The 21,557-nt window shown below is 37.7% G+C and overlaps 1 protein-coding gene across 4 annotated transcripts in view; it reads left to right on the forward strand.

The window, feature by feature from the left end:
* The window catches only part of ASXL2 (ASXL transcriptional regulator 2), a 147,173-nt gene that overhangs the window by 45,090 nt on the left and 80,526 nt on the right, over positions 1-21,557 (forward strand). For all 4 annotated transcript variants that reach the window (XM_057741182.1, XM_057741183.1, XM_057741186.1 and 1 more), the window contains exon 2: positions 9,290-9,372. In XM_057741182.1, the coding sequence (XP_057597165.1) occupies positions 9,290-9,372 (83 nt within the window). The remainder of the gene's footprint in view (positions 1-9,289; positions 9,373-21,557) is intronic.

A 21,557-nucleotide genomic window follows, 5' to 3' on the forward strand; every position in this document is an offset into this window, starting at 1 on the left:
TGAATGATGGTGTTCTCTGGGTATATGCCCAGTAGTGGGATTGCTGGGTCATATGGTAGTTCTATTTTTAGTTTGGCAAGGAACCTCCATACTGTTTTCCATAGTGGCTGTATCAATATACATTCCCACCAGCAATGTAAGAGCATTTCTTTCTCTCCACACCCTCTCCAGCATTTACTGTTTGTAGATTTTCTGATGATGCCCATTCTAACTGGTGTGAGGTGATACCTCATTGTAGTTTTGATTTGCATTTCTCTAATAATGAGTGATGTTGAGCAGCTTTTCATGTGCCTCTTGGCCATCTGTATGTCTTCTTTGGAGAAATGCCTGTTTGGGTCTTCTGCCCTTTTTTTTTTTTTTTTTTTTTTGGGGGGGGGGGACACACGGGCTTAGTTGCTCCACGGCATGTGGGATCTTCCTGGAGCTGGGATCGAACCCGTGACCTCTGCATTGGCAGGCGGATTCTTAACCACTGTGCCACCTAGGAAGCCCTGGCCCATTTTTTGATTGAGTTGTTTGTTTTTTTGATATTGAGCTGGATGAACTATTTATATATTTTGGAGATTAATCCTTTGTCTGTTGATTCGTTTGCAGATATTTTTTCCCATTCTGAGGGTTGTCTTTTCGTCTTGCTTATAGTTTCCTTTGCTGTGCAGAAGCTTTGAAGTTTCATTAGGTCCCACTTATTTATTTTTGTTTTTATTTCTGTTACTCTAGGGGGTGGATCAAAAAAGATCTTGCTGTGATTATTGTCAAAGAGTGTTCTTCCTATGTTTTCCTCTAGGAGTTTTATAGTGTCTGGCCTTACCTTTAGGTCTTTAATCCATTTTGAGTTTACTTTTGTGTATGATGTTAGGGAGTGTTTTAATTTCTAATTCTTTTACATGTAGCTGACCAATTTTCCCAGCACCACTTATTGAAGAAGCTGCCTTTTCTCCATTGTATATCCTTGCCTCCTTTGTCATAGATTAGTTGACCATAGTTTGTCTCTGGGCTTTCTATCCTGTTGCATTGATCTGTATTTCTGTTTTTGTGCCAGTACTATACTGTCTTGATCACTGTGGCCTTGTAGTATAGCCTGAAGTCAGGAAGCCTGATTCCACCAACTCCGTCTTTCCTTCTCAAGATTGCTTTGGCTATTCGGGGTCTTTTGCGTTTCCATACAAATCGTAAAATTTCTTGTTCAAGTTCTATGAAAAATGCCATTGGTAATTTGATAGGGATTGCATTGAATCTGTAAATTGCTTTGGGTAGTATAGTCATTTTCACAGTGTTGATTCTTCCAATCCAAGAACATGGTATGTCCCTCCATCTGTTTGTGTCTTCTTTGATTTCTTTCATTAGTGTCTTATAGTTTTCTGAGTACAGGTCTTTTACCTCCTTGGTGAGGTTTATTCCTAGGTATTTTATTCTTTTTGTTGCAATGGTGAATGGGATTGTTTCCTTAATTTCTCTTTCTGATCTTTCATTGTTGGTGTATAGAAATGCAAGAGATTTCTGTGTGTTAATTTTGTATCCTGCAGCTTTACCAAATTCATTGATTAGCTTGAGTAGTTTTCTGGTGGCATGTTTGGGATTTTCTATGTATAGTATCATGTCATCTACCAACAGTGACAGTTTTACTTCTTCTTTTCCAATTTGGATTCCTTTGATTTCTTTTTCTTCTCTGATTGCTGTGGCAAGGACCAAAACTATGTTGAATAGTAGTGGCGAGAGTGGACATCCTTGTCTCATTCCTGATCTTAGAGGGAGTGCTTCCAGTTTTTCACCATTGAGAATGATGTTTGCTGTGGGTTTGTCATATATGGCCTTTATTATGTTGAGGTAGGTTCCCTCTTTGCCCACCTTCTGGAGAGATTTTATCATAAATGGGTGTTGAATTTTTTCAAAAGCTATCTCTGCATCTATTGAGATGATCATGTGGTTTTTATCCTTGTTTGTTAATATGGTGTATCACATTGATTGATTTGCGTATATTGAAGAATCCTTGCATTTCAGGGATAAACCCCACTTGATCATGGTGTATGATCCTTTGAATGTGTTGTTGGATTCTGTTGGCTAGTATTTTGTTGAGGAATTTTGCATCTAAATTCATCAGTGATATTGGTCTGTAGTTTTCTTTTTTTGTAGTATCTTTGTCTGATTTTGGTATGAGGGTAATGGTGGCTTCATAAAATGAATTTGGGAGTGTTCCTTCCTGTGCAATGTTTTGGAAGAGTGTGAGAAGGGTGAGTGTTAGCTCTTCTCTAAATGTTTGATAAAATTCACCTGTGAAGCCATCTGGTCCTGGACTTCTGTTTGTTGGGAGATTTTTAATCACAGTTTCAATTTCATTCCTTGTGATTGGTCTGTTCATATTTTCTATTTCTTCCTGATTCAGTCTTGGAAGTTTATACCTTTCTAAGAATCTGTCCATTTCATCCAGGTTGTCCATTTTATTGGTATATAGTTGCTTGTAGTAATCTTTTATGGTGCTTTTTATTTCTGCAGTGTCCGTTGTAACTTCTCCTGTTTCATTTCTGATTTTATTGATTTGAGTCCTCTCCCTCTTTTTCTTGATGAGTCTTGCTAGAGGTTTATAAATTTTGTTTATCTTCTCAAAGAACCAGGTTTTAGTTTTATTGATTTTTGCTGTGGTTTTCTTTGTCTCTATTTCATTTATTTCTGCTCTGATCTTTATGATTTCTCTGTGTCTGCTCACTTTGGGTTTTGTTTGCTCCTCTTTCTCTAGTTTCTTGAGGTGTAAGTTTAGATTGTTTATTTGGGATGTTTCTTGTTTCTTGAGATAGGAGTGTATCGCTATAAACTTCCCTCTTAGAACTGCCTTTGCTGCATCCCATAGGTTTTGGATCATTGTGTTTTCATTGTCATTTGTCTCTAGGTATTTTTTGATTTCCTCTTTGATTTCTTCAGTGATCTGTTGGTTATTTAGTAGCCTATTGTTTAGCCTCCATGTGTTTGTGTTTTTTCCAGTTTTTTTCCTGCAATTGATTTCTAATCTCATAGTGTTGTGGTCAGAAAAGATGCTTGATATGATTTCAGTTTTCTTGAATTTACCAAGGCTTGATTTATGACCCAAAATATGATCTATCCTGGAGAATGTTCCATGTGCACTTGAGAAGAATGTGTAATCTTGCTGTTTTGGGATGTAATGTCCTATAATATTAAATCAAGCTGATTTATTGGGTCATTTAAAGCTTGTGTTTCCTTATTAATTTTCTGTGTGGATGATCTATCCATTGGTGTAAGTGGGGTGTTAAAGTCCCCCACTTTGATTGTGTTACTGTCGATTTCCTCTTTCATAGTTGTTAGCATTTATTTGCCTTATGTATTGAGGTGCTCCTATATTGGGTGCATATATATTTATAATTCTTATCTCTTCTTCTTGGATGGATCCCTCAATCTTTATGTGGTGTCCTTTCTTGTCTCTTGTAACATTTTTTATTTTAAAGTCTATTTTATCTGATATGAGTATCGCTACTCCAGCTTTCTTTTGATTTCCATTTGCCTGGAATATCTTTTTCCATCCCCTCACTTTCCGTCTGTATGTGTCCCTAGGTCTGAAGTGGGTCTCTTGTAGAGAGCATATATATGGGTCTTGTTTTTGTATCCATTCAGCCAGTCTGTGTCTTTTGGTTTTTGCATTTAGTTCATTTACATTCAAGGTAATTATCGACATGTATGTTCCTATTACCATTTTCTTAATTGTTTTATTTTTGTTTCTGTAGGTCCTTTTCTTCTCTTATGTTTCCTGCTTAGAGAAGTTCCTTTAGCATTTGTTGTAAGGCTGGTTTGGTGGTGCTGAATTCTCTTAGCTGTTGCTTGTCTGTAAAGCTTTTGATTTCTCCATCGAATCTGAATGAGATCCTTGCTGGGTAGAGTATTCTTGGTTGTAGGTTCTTCCCTGTCATCACTTTAAATATATCGTGCCACTCCCTTCTGGCTTGCGGAATTTCTGCTGAGAAATCAGCTGTTAACCTGATGGGAGTTCCCTTGTATGTTATTTGTCATTTTTCTCTTGTTGCTTTTAATAACTTTTCTCTGTCTTTAATATGTGTCAGTTTGACTACTATGTGTCTTGGCGTGTTTCTCCTTGGGTTTATCCTGACTCTCTGTGCTTCCTGGGCTTGGGTAGCTATTTCCTTTCCCATGTTAGGGAAGTTTTCAACTATAATCTCTTCCAGTATTTTCTCAGGTCCTTTCTCTCTCTCTTCTCCTTCTGGGACCCCTATAATGCGAATGTTGGTGCGTTTAACATTGTCCCAGAGGTCTCTTAGGCTGTCTTTTCATTCTTTTTTCTTTATTCTTTTCTGCATCAGTGATTATCACCATTCTGTCTTCCAGGTCACTTTTTCATCCTTCTGCCTCAGTTAATCTGCTATTGGTTCCTTCTTGTGTATTTTTCATTTCCGTTATTGTGTTGCATATCTCTGTTTGTTTGTTCTTTAATTCTTCTAGGTCTTTGGTAAACTTTTCTTGCCAACTTTTCGATCTTTGCATCCAATCTTTTTTCAAAGTCCTGGATCATCTTCACCATCATTATTATGAATTCTTTTTCCGGAAGAGTGCCTATCTCCTCTTCATTTAGTTGTTTTTCTGGTGTTTTATCTTGGCCCTTCATCTGGTACAAAGTCTTTTGCCTTTTCATTTTCTGTGTCTTTCTGTGACTGTGACTTTCAGTTCCACAAGATGAAATAGTGCTGATACTGCTTGATTCTGCTGTCTGCCCTCATGTGGAGGAAGCTGTCTAGGAGGCTTGTGGGTGCTTCCTGATGGGAGGGACTGATGGTGGGCTGGGCTGGGTGGGTGGAGCTCAGTAAAATTTTAATCCGATTTGGTGGGTGTAGCTTAGTGACACTTTAATCTGCTTGTCTGCCAATGGGTGGGGCTGTGTTCCCACCCTGGTGGTCGTTTGGCGTGAGGCGACCCAGCCCTGGAGCTTACAGGCTCTTTGGTGGAGCTAATGGTGGACTCTGGAAGGGCTCATGCCAGTGAGCACTTCTCAGAACCCTTGCCTCCAGTGCCCCTGTCACCTCAGTGAGCCACAGCTGCCCCCCACCTCTGCAGGCAACCCTCCAACACCAGCAGGTAGGTCTGGTTCAGTCTCCTATGGGGTCATTGCTCCTTCCCCCTGGGTCCTGGTGAGCACACTTTTTTGTGTGCCCTCCAAGAGTAGAATCTCCATTTCCCCCAGTCCTGTGGAGGTCCTGCAATCAAATCCCGCTGGCTTTCAAAGTCTGATTCTCTGGGGATTCCCCCTCCTGTTGCTGGACTGCCAGGTTAGGAAGCCTGATGTGGGGCTCAGAACCCTCAGAACTTATGCAGTCTAACTGTTCTGCAGCTTGTGAGTCACCCACCCAGCATTTATGGGATTTGATTTTAACGTGATCGCGCCCCTCCTACCATCTCATTGCGGCTGCTCCTTTGTCTCTGGATGTGGGGTGGCTTTTTTTGGTGAGTTCCAGTGTCTTTCTGTCGATGGTTGTTCAGCAGTTAGTTGTAATTCCCGTGCTCTTGCAAGAGGGAGTGAGTGCACATCCTCCTACTCTGATATCTTCTATCCAGATAACTCTTGTATGAGTTATCTGTCCATGTCCATGGTGTATTTTTCTTCATTGTCAGTAATTTTACACAATTTTATAAAATAGTATACAGACAATAAATATAAGGCCCAGTTTTGTGTATGGGCCTTAATTTGGGTAAAGATAGTAAGTTAAATTTTGGACATTTTAAGTTTGAGATGGAACATTCAAGGTTGATGTTTAAAAGCAGTTATAAACAGGCTGTGTTGCTCTTTTCATTTGTCAAAATAGGGGTGATTGGTGAAGTCTTGGGAATGGATGATTTTATTCAGGGAGAGTTAGAGTGAAAAGCAAAAGCTGCAAAATGATGCTTGTAAAATATTTAAGGGATGGCCACAGAAAAAGAGTAAAAAGAAACATTTTGGAAAAGAGTCTGGAGAGAGCAGTGTCTAAGGAGGGAAAGGTTAATAACATTATCTGATGTAGCATAGAGATCATGGAGGATGATAAACAGAATTATATTGGTTGGATTTTATGATTAAACAAATGGGAAAAGAGATACAGACACAGGACGTAGTGTGCTGTAGGGTGCAAGGTAGAGCTGAGTTTGAATTCTGACTACCACTTATCTTGCTACATTATTTTTGAAAATTTGCTTATTGAGCATTAGTTATCCCACTTTTTAAATGGGGGTAATAATACTTCCCTTTTAAGGTTGCTGAGGCATTTAACTGAGAGAATGATTAGCACTTGTTTGTGCCTTCTTTATAAATGGTAGTTGCTGACATCACATTTTGATACCTTAGTGGCTAATGTAGGATATCTGACTTCAAGTGATTTTTATTATACAAGTCCTGTAGCTGTTGTTTTTGACTTGCTGTACTAATTGATATTCTTTTGATATTATAGCATAGATTCTTGAGAATTGGTTCCATTTTAGCTTTCACTTGCATCTATTAATTGCCAAGGGTTCTGTGTTAAGAATAGAAAGTGATTTAGGTATAGGAGAGTTTCTGCCTAAAATTTGGATAAAAAAAAAAAGAAGAAACTAGAATTGACTCAGAAGTCAATTTAAAGCAAATATATTAGTGGCACATACCGTTCGTTTTCCTTTAATCTAAGAATGTCTTGATTTCCCCTTCATTCTTGGAGGATATTTTTGCTAGATAGGAATTTTGGAATTATAGTCCTTGTCTTTCAGCACTTAAAAATGTTCTTTACTGTTTCTGCCTTCCATGGTTTCTGATGAGAAACCCACAGTCACTTGAATTGTTGTTCTTCTAAGTGCAATGTTATTTTTCCTGGCTACTTTCAAGATTTTTAAATTGTCTTTACTTTTTAGTAATTTGATTGTGGTATATCTGGGATTGATTTCTTTGAATTGATGTTGTTTGAGATTCATTGATTCTCCTGAAATTGTAAATGTATATCTTTCACCAAATTTGGGGAGTTTTCTGCTGCCCTTTCTCCCTCCCTCCCCCCCCCCCCTTTGTTTAAAAAATGGCAGTTCTTTATTGAGAACTTTAAAAAAATATATTTATTTATTTATTTGGTTGTGCTGGGTTGTTGTGGCAGGTGGGCTCCTTATTGTGGCTCTAGGACTCATTAGTTGTGGCTTGCCAGCTCCTTAGTTCTGGCACACGGGCTCCTTAGTTATGGCATGTGAACTCTTAGTTGCGGCATGTATGTGGGATCTAGTTCCCTGACCAGGGACTCGAACCCAGGCCCCCTGCATTGGGAGCATGGAGTCTTATCCACTGCACCACCAGGGAAGTCCCCTGCTGCTATTTCTTTAAATATGTTTCTGCGTGCTACTCTTTATCTTCTCCTTTTAGGACTGTGGTGGCATGCATGTTAGACCTTTTGATATTGTCCCATTGGCCCTATTCATTTATTTTTTCTATCATTTTTCTTTCTGTTCATGAGATTGGATAGTTTCTGTTGCTCTGTCTTCAAGTTCATTGACTCTCTCCTCTTTTATCTCCATTCTGCAGTTGAGCCTGTCCAGAGAATTTTAGTCTTACTTTGAATATTGTATTTTTTAGTCTTAAATTTTTATTTTGTTTTATACACCACAGAGGCACACACGCAATAATATAATCAATCTTATTTCTCTGCTGAGATTTTTGTCAGTTTTTTTTTTCCAAGAATAGTCTTTCTGGCTTCTTGAAGCATGGTTATAACAGCTGCCTTAAAATCTTTGCCTGAAAATTCCCAGTATCTGCGTCGTCTTGGGTTTGTTATGTGTAGATTGTCTTTTCCCTTGTGAGATATTGAGAGTTTCCTGGTTCTTCATATGTCAAGTGACTTTGGATTGTATATTAGACATTCTAATGTTACGTTGCAGTACTCTGTCTTGTTTAAGTCCTATAGAGAATGTTGTTGTTGTTGTTGTTATTTTATCTTCAGAGAGGAGGATTTTTTAAGCAGGCATTTGGTCTTATTAGATTCAGGTCACAAGTGCAGTAAAATTCCAGTGTCGAGTTTTCAAGGCCCTTGTTTCCATCTGTCCTGCATGTGTACCACCGAGTGGTAAATTTGGGAACCTAATAGTATGTTTAGGGTCAGATCCATGTATGCTTAGTACTTGGGTGGCCCTGGGAGTGTTTATAGAACTTCATGGTGTCACTTTCTTGAGCTCCTTTCTCTTTGCAAGTTTCCTAACACTTCCTGGCACCTAGAGACCCTTCTTTGTGTTATGGCTAGATAACTAGGGTTTTCATTCATTGTTTTGCCACACACTTCCACAGCTGCATCTGCCTTTGATGCCAAGCAGTAGGATGGTGAAATAAGAATATAAACCTTGGGAATTCCCTCCACACTTATGAAATCGGAAAGAATCCGCTTTCTTGAACTTTTAGGTCCCTTACCAGCCACTGCTGATACCATCACTGCCACAGCTGCTTGAGGATTGCTTGGGGGCAGGGTCTGAGAGAAACGGAAAAAACCCCAGAGGATCTTCCTCCCCTTTAGGGACCCCCTTTACTGCTTTTCAGACAGAAAAAAAAGAGAAGACTTCTCTTGGACCCATTTCTGTCTTCACTTACTGTGCAGTTCTGAGTTTGGACTGCCTTTGAGTCTAGGCTGAGTGATCCTAGGGGAAATAAAACCAGGTAACTCATTGCTGGGTTATTATTTCTAGTTTTAGTTTCCTCCCTGAAACTAACTGCTACCATATTCAGAGTCCTCAGATAGCTAGCTGTTCCATGCATTCTGTCTAGGTTTTTAGTTGTATTCAGGGGGAGAGACAGGGTAAACTATGCTTACATCATCTTTACCAGAACCAGAACACAAACATTATTTTAATTTCATTGTAACTGTATTGTTCATTTGTTTTGGTTAAAAAATTACTGAGCATCCAAGATGTACTAGACTTTATTTGGAAATGTAAAGATGGATAATCTTTAAGGTGCTTCCAGTAAATCCACAGGTAGTCATGTGATGTGGGGATGGACACAGAAAGTAAACATAATTTCATATTATGCATTCATAATAATTGAATTATTAATCATCTTTTTTGATCTATTTCTGCTTTAGGATTTGACTTATGGTTTGTGACTGAAGGAGAGAATATCCTATTTACATTCCATTAATTTTCCACTTATTATCTCAAAATTTAAGGGATGAAAAGTCTCTGGATTTGTATGTGCTAAATGAAGTTAATACGTAGCTATAATGAGCATAAGAAATATACTTTATATATGTAATTGAATAAGAGTAAGAACTTAAAATAAGAAATAATTTATTATTATATACTTGTTTCTCAGGTCTTAGAAAAATATCCCAATACACCCATGAGTCATAAAGAAATTCTTCAAGTTATCCAGAGAGAAGGACTAAAAGAAATCAGGTGAGTTATTTAAGTATTGTTAGTAATAATTATTATACTTGATTATTTTGTAGTATATAGCAGCCTACTTTAGTTCTGAAGATTGATTATTTAGTAATAACTGCTTTGTTAATTTGTGATTTATTCAGTTCAAATCTTCAGAGTTTTCAGTCATAACACAGTTACAAAACCAAAAGTAAGCTAGAAAAAAATTCTTAGAAGGTAGCTATCTCCACACCCATGCACTTTAATTCTTAGGAAGGCCTGGAGCCATCTTCAAGCCTTCATCTATCAGTTCAGGCTTTTGATTTAATAAGCTTGGTCATTAGCAAATAAAAAGTACTCTAGTTCAGGGAGAATGGTAGATGTAAACAGTCTAGGAAAAAATAACCTTGGCCAAAAAGAATTAAATGGAAAAGATATAAAGCATTATGTGTTTCAAGTAATAGTCTTACTATGTTCAAATAAAACAGCCTGGGGTCAATTAATATAGGACCAAAGATAAAACACACTTTAATTTCCAGGAGCTTTATTATCGTACAATAGCACATAATAGCCACTGTTCATAGGCAAGACCCTCTGTCATCAAGAAGTGTTAAAATTATATTCAGTACACTTTATATGTTAAGACAGAAATCCAGGTGTCTACGTTAGGGATATTTTCATTAAGAAAAAAAGGTTGCAGTGCTACTAGTTGTTCTTACCTGGGGCTGGTATTATGTACCACCCAGAGGGAAAGTGTTCAGGATTTGGGGGGCTATTTTTGATTGTCACAGTGACTAGAAAGGAGGGAGCACTGTGGCATTAACGGGCACAGAACAGGGATGCTGAGTGTCTTTGTTGCATTGTACCGGGCAGCCCTTCACATTGAAGAATTGTTCAGCTCAGATGCCAGTAATGTTCCTATTGAGAAATAGTGAGCTATATTGAAATATTTGTAGATGGACAACAATGTATTTTTATGATAAATAGCTGTTGCATGTTCTAGATTTTAATTTTCTTTCCTTTAACATGAAATTTAATTTGAGATTTTCTCTAATTGGCCCTTTTTTGCTAATACAGCTAAAAACTTTTTGTTCTGATTTGTGGCCAAATGTCAGTAGGTTGGGGACAAATTAGGTTTCTCTTTGTTAACATGAAATATGAAGTATAAATATCTCTGAATAATTATTATGTCCCTAAAAAACTGAACATTTATAAGTTAAAACATTAAAATGTGTTTGAAGAATCAGTTTTTAAACATATTTCTTGTAAATTATTTTAAAAATTAATCACTTAATTTATCAGTGACATCATTCAAAATTTTTATTTGGACTTGATGTATCAGATTAAGATTAAAGCATAATGCTCATTTAATCACAGGTCAGTTTGTACAAGGCTGCAGGAGGAAACGATAGTGACTTTAGTTACTCATGGGAGCAATTTCTGTTAATGTGCTCTGATTTCTTAAATAACACTATTGGGTTTTATAGAATAAGAACAAGCAAGAGATTTCATTTCTTTTCATAAAATTAGACTTGATACACACTGGGGGAGTAGACCAGGAAATCTGATGTAAAGAGAGCAGACTTTGTCAGTGCCCTAGGTCTAAATGACAATTGCAGGATCATCCATCTCTAACACAGTAAGGCTCTGTGACTTTAAACTTGTCACTGTTATTTCTAGACAGTAGGCAAGAGCAGTAAATAAGAAAGAATACTAAATAAATAAAGAAGTAATAAAAAGGAAGAACTTAAAAAAATGTAGCAAGATGGTGGAGTCATCAAAAATAGCTTCTGGCTTCACTTAGTGATAGCTTATAAGAAGCTATTCTTGATTAAACTACATTGTGATGATACAGTTATGTGACCACAAAGCAGTGCTTTTTAAGTAACCAGTGACTTCCATTTTGTCACCTCCATGGGACTGTTAGTTTTTGCCTCTCCAACCTCAGCATTATTTAACACAGATACAGATAACTCTGTATCGTTACCTGGAGTGACATAAACATCCCTACTTCCCCTCCTTCCTTGTAAGCTCTCCTTCTCAGTGTTTTTCTCATTACCTTCTCGCTGACTTAAGTGCAGTTTTGTCCATTCCCATAGCCTTTTGGGGGGTAGCTTTTGTCAGTCCCCAATTATGTACGGAAGCTGGTTCCCACCGCAGCCTTTGTACATGCTGACCCCTTTACTCAGTTAACTGTTATTTTTTTCAGGTGTTAGCTTGAATATGTCTTTTTCAGAGCACTTTGGCTGACTTCTGATCTAGATCACATTTTCTGATTTTAGTTTGTTATAGTGTTCTGTGTTCTTTCTTCATAGCACTAAAGATTTGAAATTACATATTGTTTTGGTCTTTAAAAAAATCATGTAGCTTCTCTGTAGCTTACATTAAGGTAAGCTCCATGAGGGCAGTGACGTCCTCCCCACTCCCCCCCGCCCCCGCCAGGCTTGGCGCGTAACAGGCATTGCAAACCTACTTGTTAATGAATATATGAAGTATCAGTGATTGGAAGATCACATTCAAATGTAGTTATAGCTTATCCTCTTGCTGCATGTTGTGTCAAATGGAAGTCTTATCTTTAGAGTTTTCAGGTGGATTATGGAATAAAATAGATACTATGCTTATTGAAGATGTGCTTCTTTTTACGGTTTTATTTTCATTCTCTAATCCTCAATACAAGGCTTTTCAGCTATTTTTCCTTTGCCATTTTCCCTCTGCCCCCCCCCCCATTTTAAAGAATCTTGCTTAATTCTGATTATTCCATACTATATTGTTTTATTTTAAAATATATTAAAATGGAAGCAGCTCAGATGTCCATCAGCAGATGAATGGGTAAATAAAATGTGGTATATACAGTCGATGGAATATTATTCAGCCTTAAGGGATGAAATTCTGATGCATGCTACAGAGATGAACCTTAAAACATCCTAAGAGAGTATAAGTGATTTACTTTGATGTACAGCAAAAAGTAACACAACATTGTAAATCAACTATATGCCAGTAAAAACTTTAAAAAAAGAATGTATATTTGTATTAAAAAAAAAAAAAAAAACATGCTGAGTGAAATAAGCCAGACACAAAAGGACAAATATTGTACAATTCCACTTACATGAGATACCTAGAATAGGCAAACTAATAGAAACAGAAAATGGAATAGAGGTTACCAGGGGTGAGAGTAGGGAAGAATAAGGAGTTATTGTTTAATTGGTACAGAGTTTCTCTTTGGGATGATGAAAAAGTTCTAGAAATGGATAGTGGTAATGGTTGCACAACGTTGTAAAATCTACTTAGTGCCACTAAATTGTATGCTTGTACAAGTTACCGTTTTAACCATTTTATTATGTATATTTTACCACGGCCAGTCAACAAAAAGAAGTAATAAAAATGAAGTGATTGGTTCCTGGCTGAGAACGATTAAGGTACTAGTCTCTTTAAGAAGTTAGGTGAGGAATAGAGAACTCAGAAGTAAGCCCAAACACATATGGGCACCTTATCTTTGACAAAGGAGGCACGAGTATACAATGGAAAAAAGACAGCCTCTTCAATAAGTGGTGCTGGGAAAATTGGACAGCAACATGTCAAAGAATGAAATTAGAACACTTCCTAATACCATACACAAAAATAAACTCCAAATGGATTAAAGACCTACATGGAAGGCCAGACACTATCAAACTCCTAGAGGAAAACATAGGCAGAACACTCTATGACATACATCAAAGCAACATCCTTTTGGACCCACCTCTTAGAATCAGGGAAATAAAATCAAGAATAAACAAATGGGACCTCATGAAACTTAAAAGCTTTTGCACAGAGAAAGAAACCATAAACAAGACTAAAAGGCAACCCTCAGAATGGGAAAAAATAATTGCCTATGAAACAACAGACAAAGGATTAACCTCCAAAATATACAAGCAGCTCATGCAGCTTCATACCAAAAAAGCAAATAACCCAATCCACAAATGGGCAGAAGACCTAAATAGACATTTCTCCAAAGAAGACATACAGATGGCCAACACACACATGAAAAGATGCTCAACATCACTCATCATCAGAGAAATGCAAGTCAAAGCCACAATGAGGTACCACCTCACACCGATCAGAATGGCCATCATCACAAAATCTGGAAACAACAAATGTTGGAGAGGGTGTGGAGAAAAGGAAACTCTCCTGCAATGTTGGTGGGACTGTAAGTTGGTACAGCCACTATGGAAAACAATTTGGAGGTTCCTTAAAAAACTACAAATAGAACTACCACATGATCCAGTAATCCCACTCCTGGGCATATACCCAAAGAAAACCATAATCCCAAAAGAAACTTGTACCATAATGTTTATTGCAGCACTATTTACAATAGCCAGGACATGGAAACAACCTAAATGCCCATCAACAAATGAATGGATAAAGAAGATGTGGCATATATACACAATGAAATATTACTCAGCTATAAAAAGGGATGAGATGGAGCTATATGTAATGAGGTGGATAGAACTACAATCTGTCATACAGAGTGAAGTAAGTCAGAAAGAGAAGGACAAATATTGTATGCTAACTCACATATACGGAATCTAAAAATGGTACTGATGAACTCAGTGACAAGAGCAAGGACGCAGATACAGAGAATGGACTGGAGAACTCGAGGTATGGGAGGGGGTGGAGGGTGAAGGGGAAACTGAGACGAAGCGAGAGAGTAGCACAGACATATATATACTACCAACTGTAAAACTGATAGTCAGTGGGAAGTTGTTGTATAACAAAGGGAGTCCAACTTGAGGATGGAAGATGCCTTAGAGGACTGGGGCGGGGAGGGTGGGGGGGACTTGGAGGGGGAGTCAAGGAAGGGAGGGAATACGGGGATATGTGTATAAAAAGAGATGATTGAACTTGGTGTATCCCCAAAAAAATTTAAAAAAAAAAGTTAGGTGAGGGCTTTCCTAGGTGGCGCAGTGATTAAGAATCTGTCTGCCAACGCAGGGGACATGGGTTCGAGCCCTGCTTTGGGAAGATTCCACATGCCACGGAGCAGCTAAGCCCATGTGCCACAACTATTGAGCCTGTGCTCTAGAGCCCGTGTGCCACAACTATTGAAGCCCACGCACCTAGAGCCTGTGCTCCACAACAAGAGAAGCCACTACAATGAGCAGCCTGTGCACCACAATGAAGAGTAGCCCCTGCTCACAGCAACTAGAGAAAGCCCGTGTGCAGCAACGAAGACCCAACGCAGCCAGTAAATTAAAAAAAAAAAAAAGATAAGATTGAAAGATTTACCCAAAGTATAGAATTTTGAATTAATTAGAAACACATACAGTATTCTTAGAATATTATAAGATTTAAATTAAATGCTCTTATAACTATAAAGCATATTAGCATTTTAGAAAACACGGAGAAAAAAAAGGTCCTCGAATTTCCCCCCTCACAATAACTTATGACTTCGTGTATTCCTTTTTTTTTTTTTTTTTGGATACTTAAATGAATCCCTTATAAAGATAGTTTCCCATGAGAGTCATGGGGAAGAAAGAAGATACGGATTTTGTTGTTTCAAGTGAAAGGAGTGTTCTAAAAGTAGCTTAGTTCTGTTTAGAACAGATAAGAAGATGTGAAAAGGCTTGGAGTAGCCCCTAGGAGGAAGAAAAGATAAAAAGATTTTAAAAGATTTAAAAAAAAAAAAGGAATATTTTGAGACTTGTAGGTTGTAACAGTTATTGGTAATTTAGATAGATGCTCTAACTATGGTATTTGGTTATTTGTAAAGAAAAAGAAGTTAGTTTCTGTACTGTTTGCCAGTAAATAGTTATTTCAGAAAATTAAAAATGGTTTTTAAAAATTTGTTGTGACATCTCACTTCCTTGTTCAGTTTTCCACATCTGGAATATAGCCTAATTGTTCTTTCTCTTAACTTACATAGTAAAGATAAGTTGGCAGTGGTTCCCTAGGGTTGAGCTCTTCCACACAGAATTGCTAGTTCCAAATTTGAAGTATTGTTAGAACCTTTTGAGAAAGTTCTGTAAGCTTTTAACCATTTGTTTTTACCTAGACAATTTCCTTTTTAAAAAATCAGTGTTGGGACTTCCTAGGTGGTGCAGTGGTTAAGAATCCACCTGCCAATGCAAGGTACCTGGGTTCAAGCCCTGCTTGGGGAAGATCCCACATGCTGCAGAGCAACTAAGCCCATGCGCCATAACTATTGAGCCTGCACACTAAGGCCCATGTGCCACAACTGTTGAGCCTGTGTGCCGCAGTGCACATGCCTAGAGCCCTGGCTCCACAACAAGAGAAGCCACCTCAATGAGGAACCCCTGGACCACAATGAAGAGTAGCCTCCCCCACCCCACCCCACTCACTGCAACTAGAGAAGGCCCCTGTGCAGCATTGAAGACCCAATGCAGCCAATAAACAAATTAAATAAATAAATTTTTTAAAAAAGTCCGTATTGTTCACTGAAGAGAGATTTTATTCATCAGGTTTACTTGGTTGAAAAACCTTCATTCGCATTGTAGCTGATGTGTTATTGAGTCTAGATCATGCTATGTACATTTATGTGAATCTAAGTATTGAAGGAATAGCTGTTTCCCTCTCAAGACACTACAAATGAAATCAAGGCTTCAGAGGGACAGATGTATCCACTTGATATAATTTGACTATGACTTCAGTTTCTAAGGGAAATTATTCAGGGTTTTATTTTATCTTGAATCAGTGTAACTTGTATAGAAATGGCTGTCCTTAGCCACCAGTATTTAAAATAGCCTTTCAAAAACTTAAGATATTTCCTTTTTGTCTGATGATATCTTAAGATATTTACAATTTATAGGAAAACTAACTCAGAGCCCCCCTTATTCCTATTTTCTCCTGACTTGAGTCCGTACTTCTTCCTACGATTACAAACTATCCCATCTGTCGTGAATACAAACCCCAGAGGTAATTCAAACCCCAGCCTCCCGAATATACTCCCACAGCTTCATAGAGCTGTTTCTGGGCTTTGTAAAAGATCTCTGTGTCTTCGAGCTATAGTTCTGTAATTCTCAGGGTCCAGTCAGCAGACAGAAACTGCATGGTTTGAACAGGGAAGTTATTAAGTTAACTGGTTAATTTATTAACTGGAAGTTACTAAGTGGTAACCAAGAATTAACTATTAAAAGGCAAGGATAATGGAAAAGAATACAGTGATGACAGATACTGGAAGCGGCTGCTACCTGTAGGGCCGAGGCAGTGTGCCCCAGGAAGGAGTAACTTTCAAGGAGGCCCCTCCATGTTCGTAGGGGCTCTTATTCAGCTCTCCCTGGAGAAGGTGGGGCTCTGGTCCAGTGGATGAGAAAGTTCACTAGTGCCATAGCCTGGGGTGGCACATAGGAAACTGCCTTCTGGGTACTAGAAGAACTTGCTGGAAAGCTTCCTGTTGGGCTCTCAACTGGGGAGCAGCTGAGGCAGCAGCAGACTTTTCTGGTATGGTACCCACAGGCATTCTGCTGAACATTGCTGAAGGGTGAGCACCGTTGAGTGTCCCTCATATTACTGGGTGCTGCAAGCTGTGAGAGCAAACAGGCGAGAGCACACTAAAACTAGAGAGAAAAGGTCCTCTTTTTTCTTTCTGCAGTGTTCTCCCAGCACTCTACTGACAAAACTTAACATTGAACCAGCTGGCAAAGGAGAGATGTTTATAGAATCCAATTCCATTATCACAGAGAAGAGCAAAGAATGTTGGATTTGGAGCCATAAGTCAATAAATTGAGAAGTGGCACAGAAGATTTCAGTAGTTTTTCCGTAGAATAACTGGGGTCATGAACTGGTCCCATGTACCACTTTTGTCTACTTGATTTCTTCCCATCTGCAGCCCAGCTGAACTGATACAGTACTGTTGCCTGTATAGGATCTGAGATTTCTTACCTTTACTCAGGACATTGAGCCATCATTTATCCTCATCTGTTTATGAAAAAATCTTGACAGTCTTTCAAAATCAACTCAGATATTACCTTCACAAAGCTGGTGGCCTTTTCCTCTGCAGTTCAACATATCTTCCCCCTCTCAATATTTTTCTTTTTTAAAACAGAATTATCACCTTATATTTTAATATTATCCTCACTTCTCTTACTAGATTAATTTTTTTAAGATTTATGATCAGTTTCCATCAGAATAGGCACTCAATACCAGAGACAAATGGGACTTTACTGTTTTAATTATTCATAGAATTACAGAGAAAATAGACAAGAAATATCATAGCTATGCTTTTAAATGGAAAATTCAGGTTCTGTATACTTATGGTTTAAAAAATTGAGTGATGAATTTGTACATGGGAGATAGAATAAGAAAACTTTAGAACTGAGATGACTTTAGAGATTATATGATTCCAACATATAATTTTGGATAGAATGAGGCCCCCAAAAGCCAGTGTCTCCAAATTGGAATTTGCTTTTTCTTGAAATCCTTTCCTACTATTGTTTTGTTTTGGGTTAAGCTAAAATTTTATTATTCCAAACTTAGAATATATGTAACAGATATACAAATTATGAAACATAATAGCAAAAACACTTATAAAATGTCCATATCACCAAATATTGTTGGAGCTGCCTCTGTGCTTCTACACTGTCCCACTCGCTTCTCTTGTGTTGCTGTTTTGAACTCGCAGTACTATGTTGAGTAAGAATGGTGATCACACAGTTCCTTGCCTGCTTGTTCGTAAGAGGAAAGCATTCCCTCTTCTATTTTCTGGAAGATATTGTGTAAAATTGGTGTTAATTTTTTAAATGTTTGATGGAATTCTCAGCTGAAAAGCATCTGGACTTGGAGGTTTCTTTTTCAGGAGCTTTTAAGTAACAAATTAGATTTCTTTAATGGTTATAGGACTATGCAAATTATCTTTTTCACTTTGGTTGAGTTTTGGTAGTTTGTGGTTTCTGAGGAATTTGTCCATTTCTTCTAAGTTGTCAAATTAACGAGTGTATAATTGTTTGTACTATGCCCTCGTCCTTTTTATGGTTGCAGAATATATAGTGACGTCTCTGTTTTGTTGTTATTGTTCTTTTTTTTTTTCCGGTTATGCCGCGTGGCATGTGGGGTGTTAGTTCCTGACCAGGGATCGAACTGCCAGGGAAGTCCCCTGTTTTGTTCCTGATATTGGTGATTTTTATTTTCTCTCCTATCTTTGTCAGTCTTGTTAGAGCTTTGTTAATTTTATTGGGTCTTTTTGTTTTTTAAAGAGACCAGAATTTTGTTTCATTGCTTTTTCTGTATTGTTTTTGTCACTTTTTTTTTTATCATTTTATGACTCAGGATATAAACTATCTTGGTGTATTAAATATTCCATACATGCTTGAAAAGCATGTGTATATGTTTTCTTCTAATTTGGGTTAGAGTGTTCTGTAAATGTAAGGTCATTTTGGTTAATAGGGTTGTTCAGATCTTCTGTATGCTTACTGATTTTCTGTCTACTTGTTTTATTGATTGTTGAAAGAAGAGTGTTGAAGTCTCCAAGTATAATTGTGCATTTTGCTTATTTCTCTTTTTAGTTATTTCTGTTTTTACTTCAGGTATTTTGAATATTTTTTGTTAGGTACATATACATTAAGGGCATTCAGTTTTCTTAGTCAATTGACCCTGTTATCATTCTGTAATTACCCTGTTTATCCCTCTTAATATTCTTTGTTTTGAAGTTGACTTAGCTCCCTGACCAGGGATTGAGCTGGGTCCTTGGCAGTGAAAGCACGGAGTCCTAACCACTGGACATCCAGGGAATTTCCTAATAGAATACTTTTGATTAGCATTTGTGTGATATGTTTTTTTCCCATTCTTTTAATTTATCTGTCTTTTTATATTTAAAGTGAGGTTTTAATAGACATGCCATTTTTTAACCCAATATGCATGAGCAGTGATATGATTAGATTTAGTCTTACCATTTTATTTATTTTCTGTTTTTCCTTTTTCTTTTTTAATTCACTGTTCCCCTTTCTACTGCCTTCTTTTGAATTGAGTATTTTGCACTGTATTTTATTTATTGACTTTTTGTCACTCTCTTTGTGTGTGTATTTAAAGTGGTTGTTCTAGAGGTTATAATATATATCCAACCTTTCACAGAATTCTTAGGATTGATATTTTACCACCTTAAATAAAATGTAGAAGCCTTACAACCATTTAGGTCCCTTTATTCATCCTCCATATGTTATAGTTGTCATATGTGTTCCATCTCATACATGGAATTCCCCACCAGACAATGTTATTAGTTTTGCTTTCCTGCCATAAATAGTTGAAAGACTGACTATTTTTACCCAGATGCTTACCATTTCTTTTGCTCTTCCTTCTTCCCTTAAGTTCCACATTTCCCTCTAGTATCATTTCCCTTCAGCCTGAAGAACTTTCCTTTTAGTATTTCTTTAAGAACAGGTCTGCTGATAGCGAATTCTCTTAGTTTTCCTTCATCTGAGAATGTCTTTTTTTTTTTGCCTTATATTTTGAAGAATTTTCTTTTTGGATATAGAATTTGGTATTGATAGTTCTTGTGTCTCATTACTTTAAAAATGTTGCTCCACTGCCTTCTGGCCTCCATGGTTTTTGATGAGAAATACATGCTTGTGTGAATCATTGCTCTCCTGTAAGTAATACATTTGTTTTCTCTGGTTGCTTTCAAGATAATTTCTTTATGCTTTGTCTTCAGCAGTTTCATTTTTAATGTGTCTTGCTGTGGATTTCTTTGTGTTTAGATCTCTTTAGCATTCACTGAGGTTCTTGAATCTGTAGCTTTATGTCTTTTGCCAAAGTTGGCAAGCTTTCAGCCATTCTTCAGATAATTTTTCTTCACCACATTCTTCCCTTCTTCCAGGGTCACGGTTACCTCTGGGTATTTTACCACAGTTCCCGGAGTCTCTGCTTATTTTTTCCCAACCTTTTTCTGCCTATGTTTCAGATTGGATTGTTTCTGTTGCTCTATTGTCACATCCCCTGACACTTTACTCTGTCTTCTACATTCAGCTATTGAGCCCATCCAGTGAGATTTTTTAAAATTTCTGATGTTTTATGTTTTCTAATTCCAAAATTTCTGTTTTTTGGGGTTTCTTTAGATAGTTTCTGTTTCTCTGCCGAAAACTTCTGTCTTCCCATTAATTTCAGGTTCACTTATCTTTACCTCATGGATGTAGTAATAATGAATGCTTTGAAGTTTTTGTCTGGTGAGTCCAACATCTGGGTAATCTCAGGACTGGCAACTGTTGATTGTCTTTTCCCTTGAGAATTTGTCACGTTTTCCTGGATCTTTGTTTTGTGAGAAATTTAAAGTTGTATTCTGGACATTCTGAATATTATGTTGTTTTAGGTTCTGCTTTTCTGTTGAAAAGCTTCTGGAGAATGGTGCTTTCTTTGGTTTTTTAAAGTAAGTAGCCCAGCTTTTCTCAGACTACATGTTCTCTCTTACCTTCTGTAAGTGTTAGTTTGATAATCAGTTCAGTTTTCGAAGCCTTTGCTCTGCTGTTTTGGATCTATTCCTTGCACTTGCCACTCAGGGTGAGTCTGAGATGTGAGCAGTTTGCTGTGTTGTTTGGGAGTGTCCTAAGTATGCACAGCTCAGGGATGCATACGCCCAGGCCATGTGTGGGAATTGGGGGATTCCCTTCTCCAGTTCTTCTCTCTTAGAAATTCCAGGCCCCTGCTTAGAATTTTATCTGTCCCCTACAGTAGTACATCTCCTCAACCAGGGCATGCTTTTTAGTCAAAGTGGTGAGAAATAAACCCCAGAAAACTCACTCTGTGAGAGTTTAGCCAACTGAAGTATAGTCCACATGACTGCCCTCACTTATTAGACCAACTGCATAGTCCACAGGTTTCTAAGACTACTCTCAAGGCTTGATAGTTTGTTGGAAGTACTTGTATAACTCACTGAAAACAAACACCTGGTTTTGGGAAGGATACAGATTAAGACTGGTCAAGGGAAGAGATACATAGGGTAGATTCAAAGTACAGTACCCAATACAGAGCTTCTAGTCATCCTCTCCCCATGACATAGGACAGTGTTAATTGTCAGCATCAATGTATGACAATAAGCACCAAGTGTTGCCAACCAAGGAAGCTCACTTGAGCCTTGGTGTTCAGAGTTTTTATTGGGGATCCATCACGTAGGCATTATTCAGTTTTCAGTATCTAGTCCCTCTAGTGTTCCCCTGATACCATGTGACCCAAGCTCGCAGGGAAATGACATTATTAGTATGTCTCAAAGCCCCCTATCCAGATTACAGTGTTACTGTGTGGCT

This window comes from Hippopotamus amphibius, chromosome 7 (assembly GCF_030028045.1).
Source record: "Hippopotamus amphibius kiboko isolate mHipAmp2 chromosome 7, mHipAmp2.hap2, whole genome shotgun sequence".
Lineage (NCBI taxonomy): Eukaryota > Metazoa > Chordata > Mammalia > Artiodactyla > Hippopotamidae > Hippopotamus > Hippopotamus amphibius.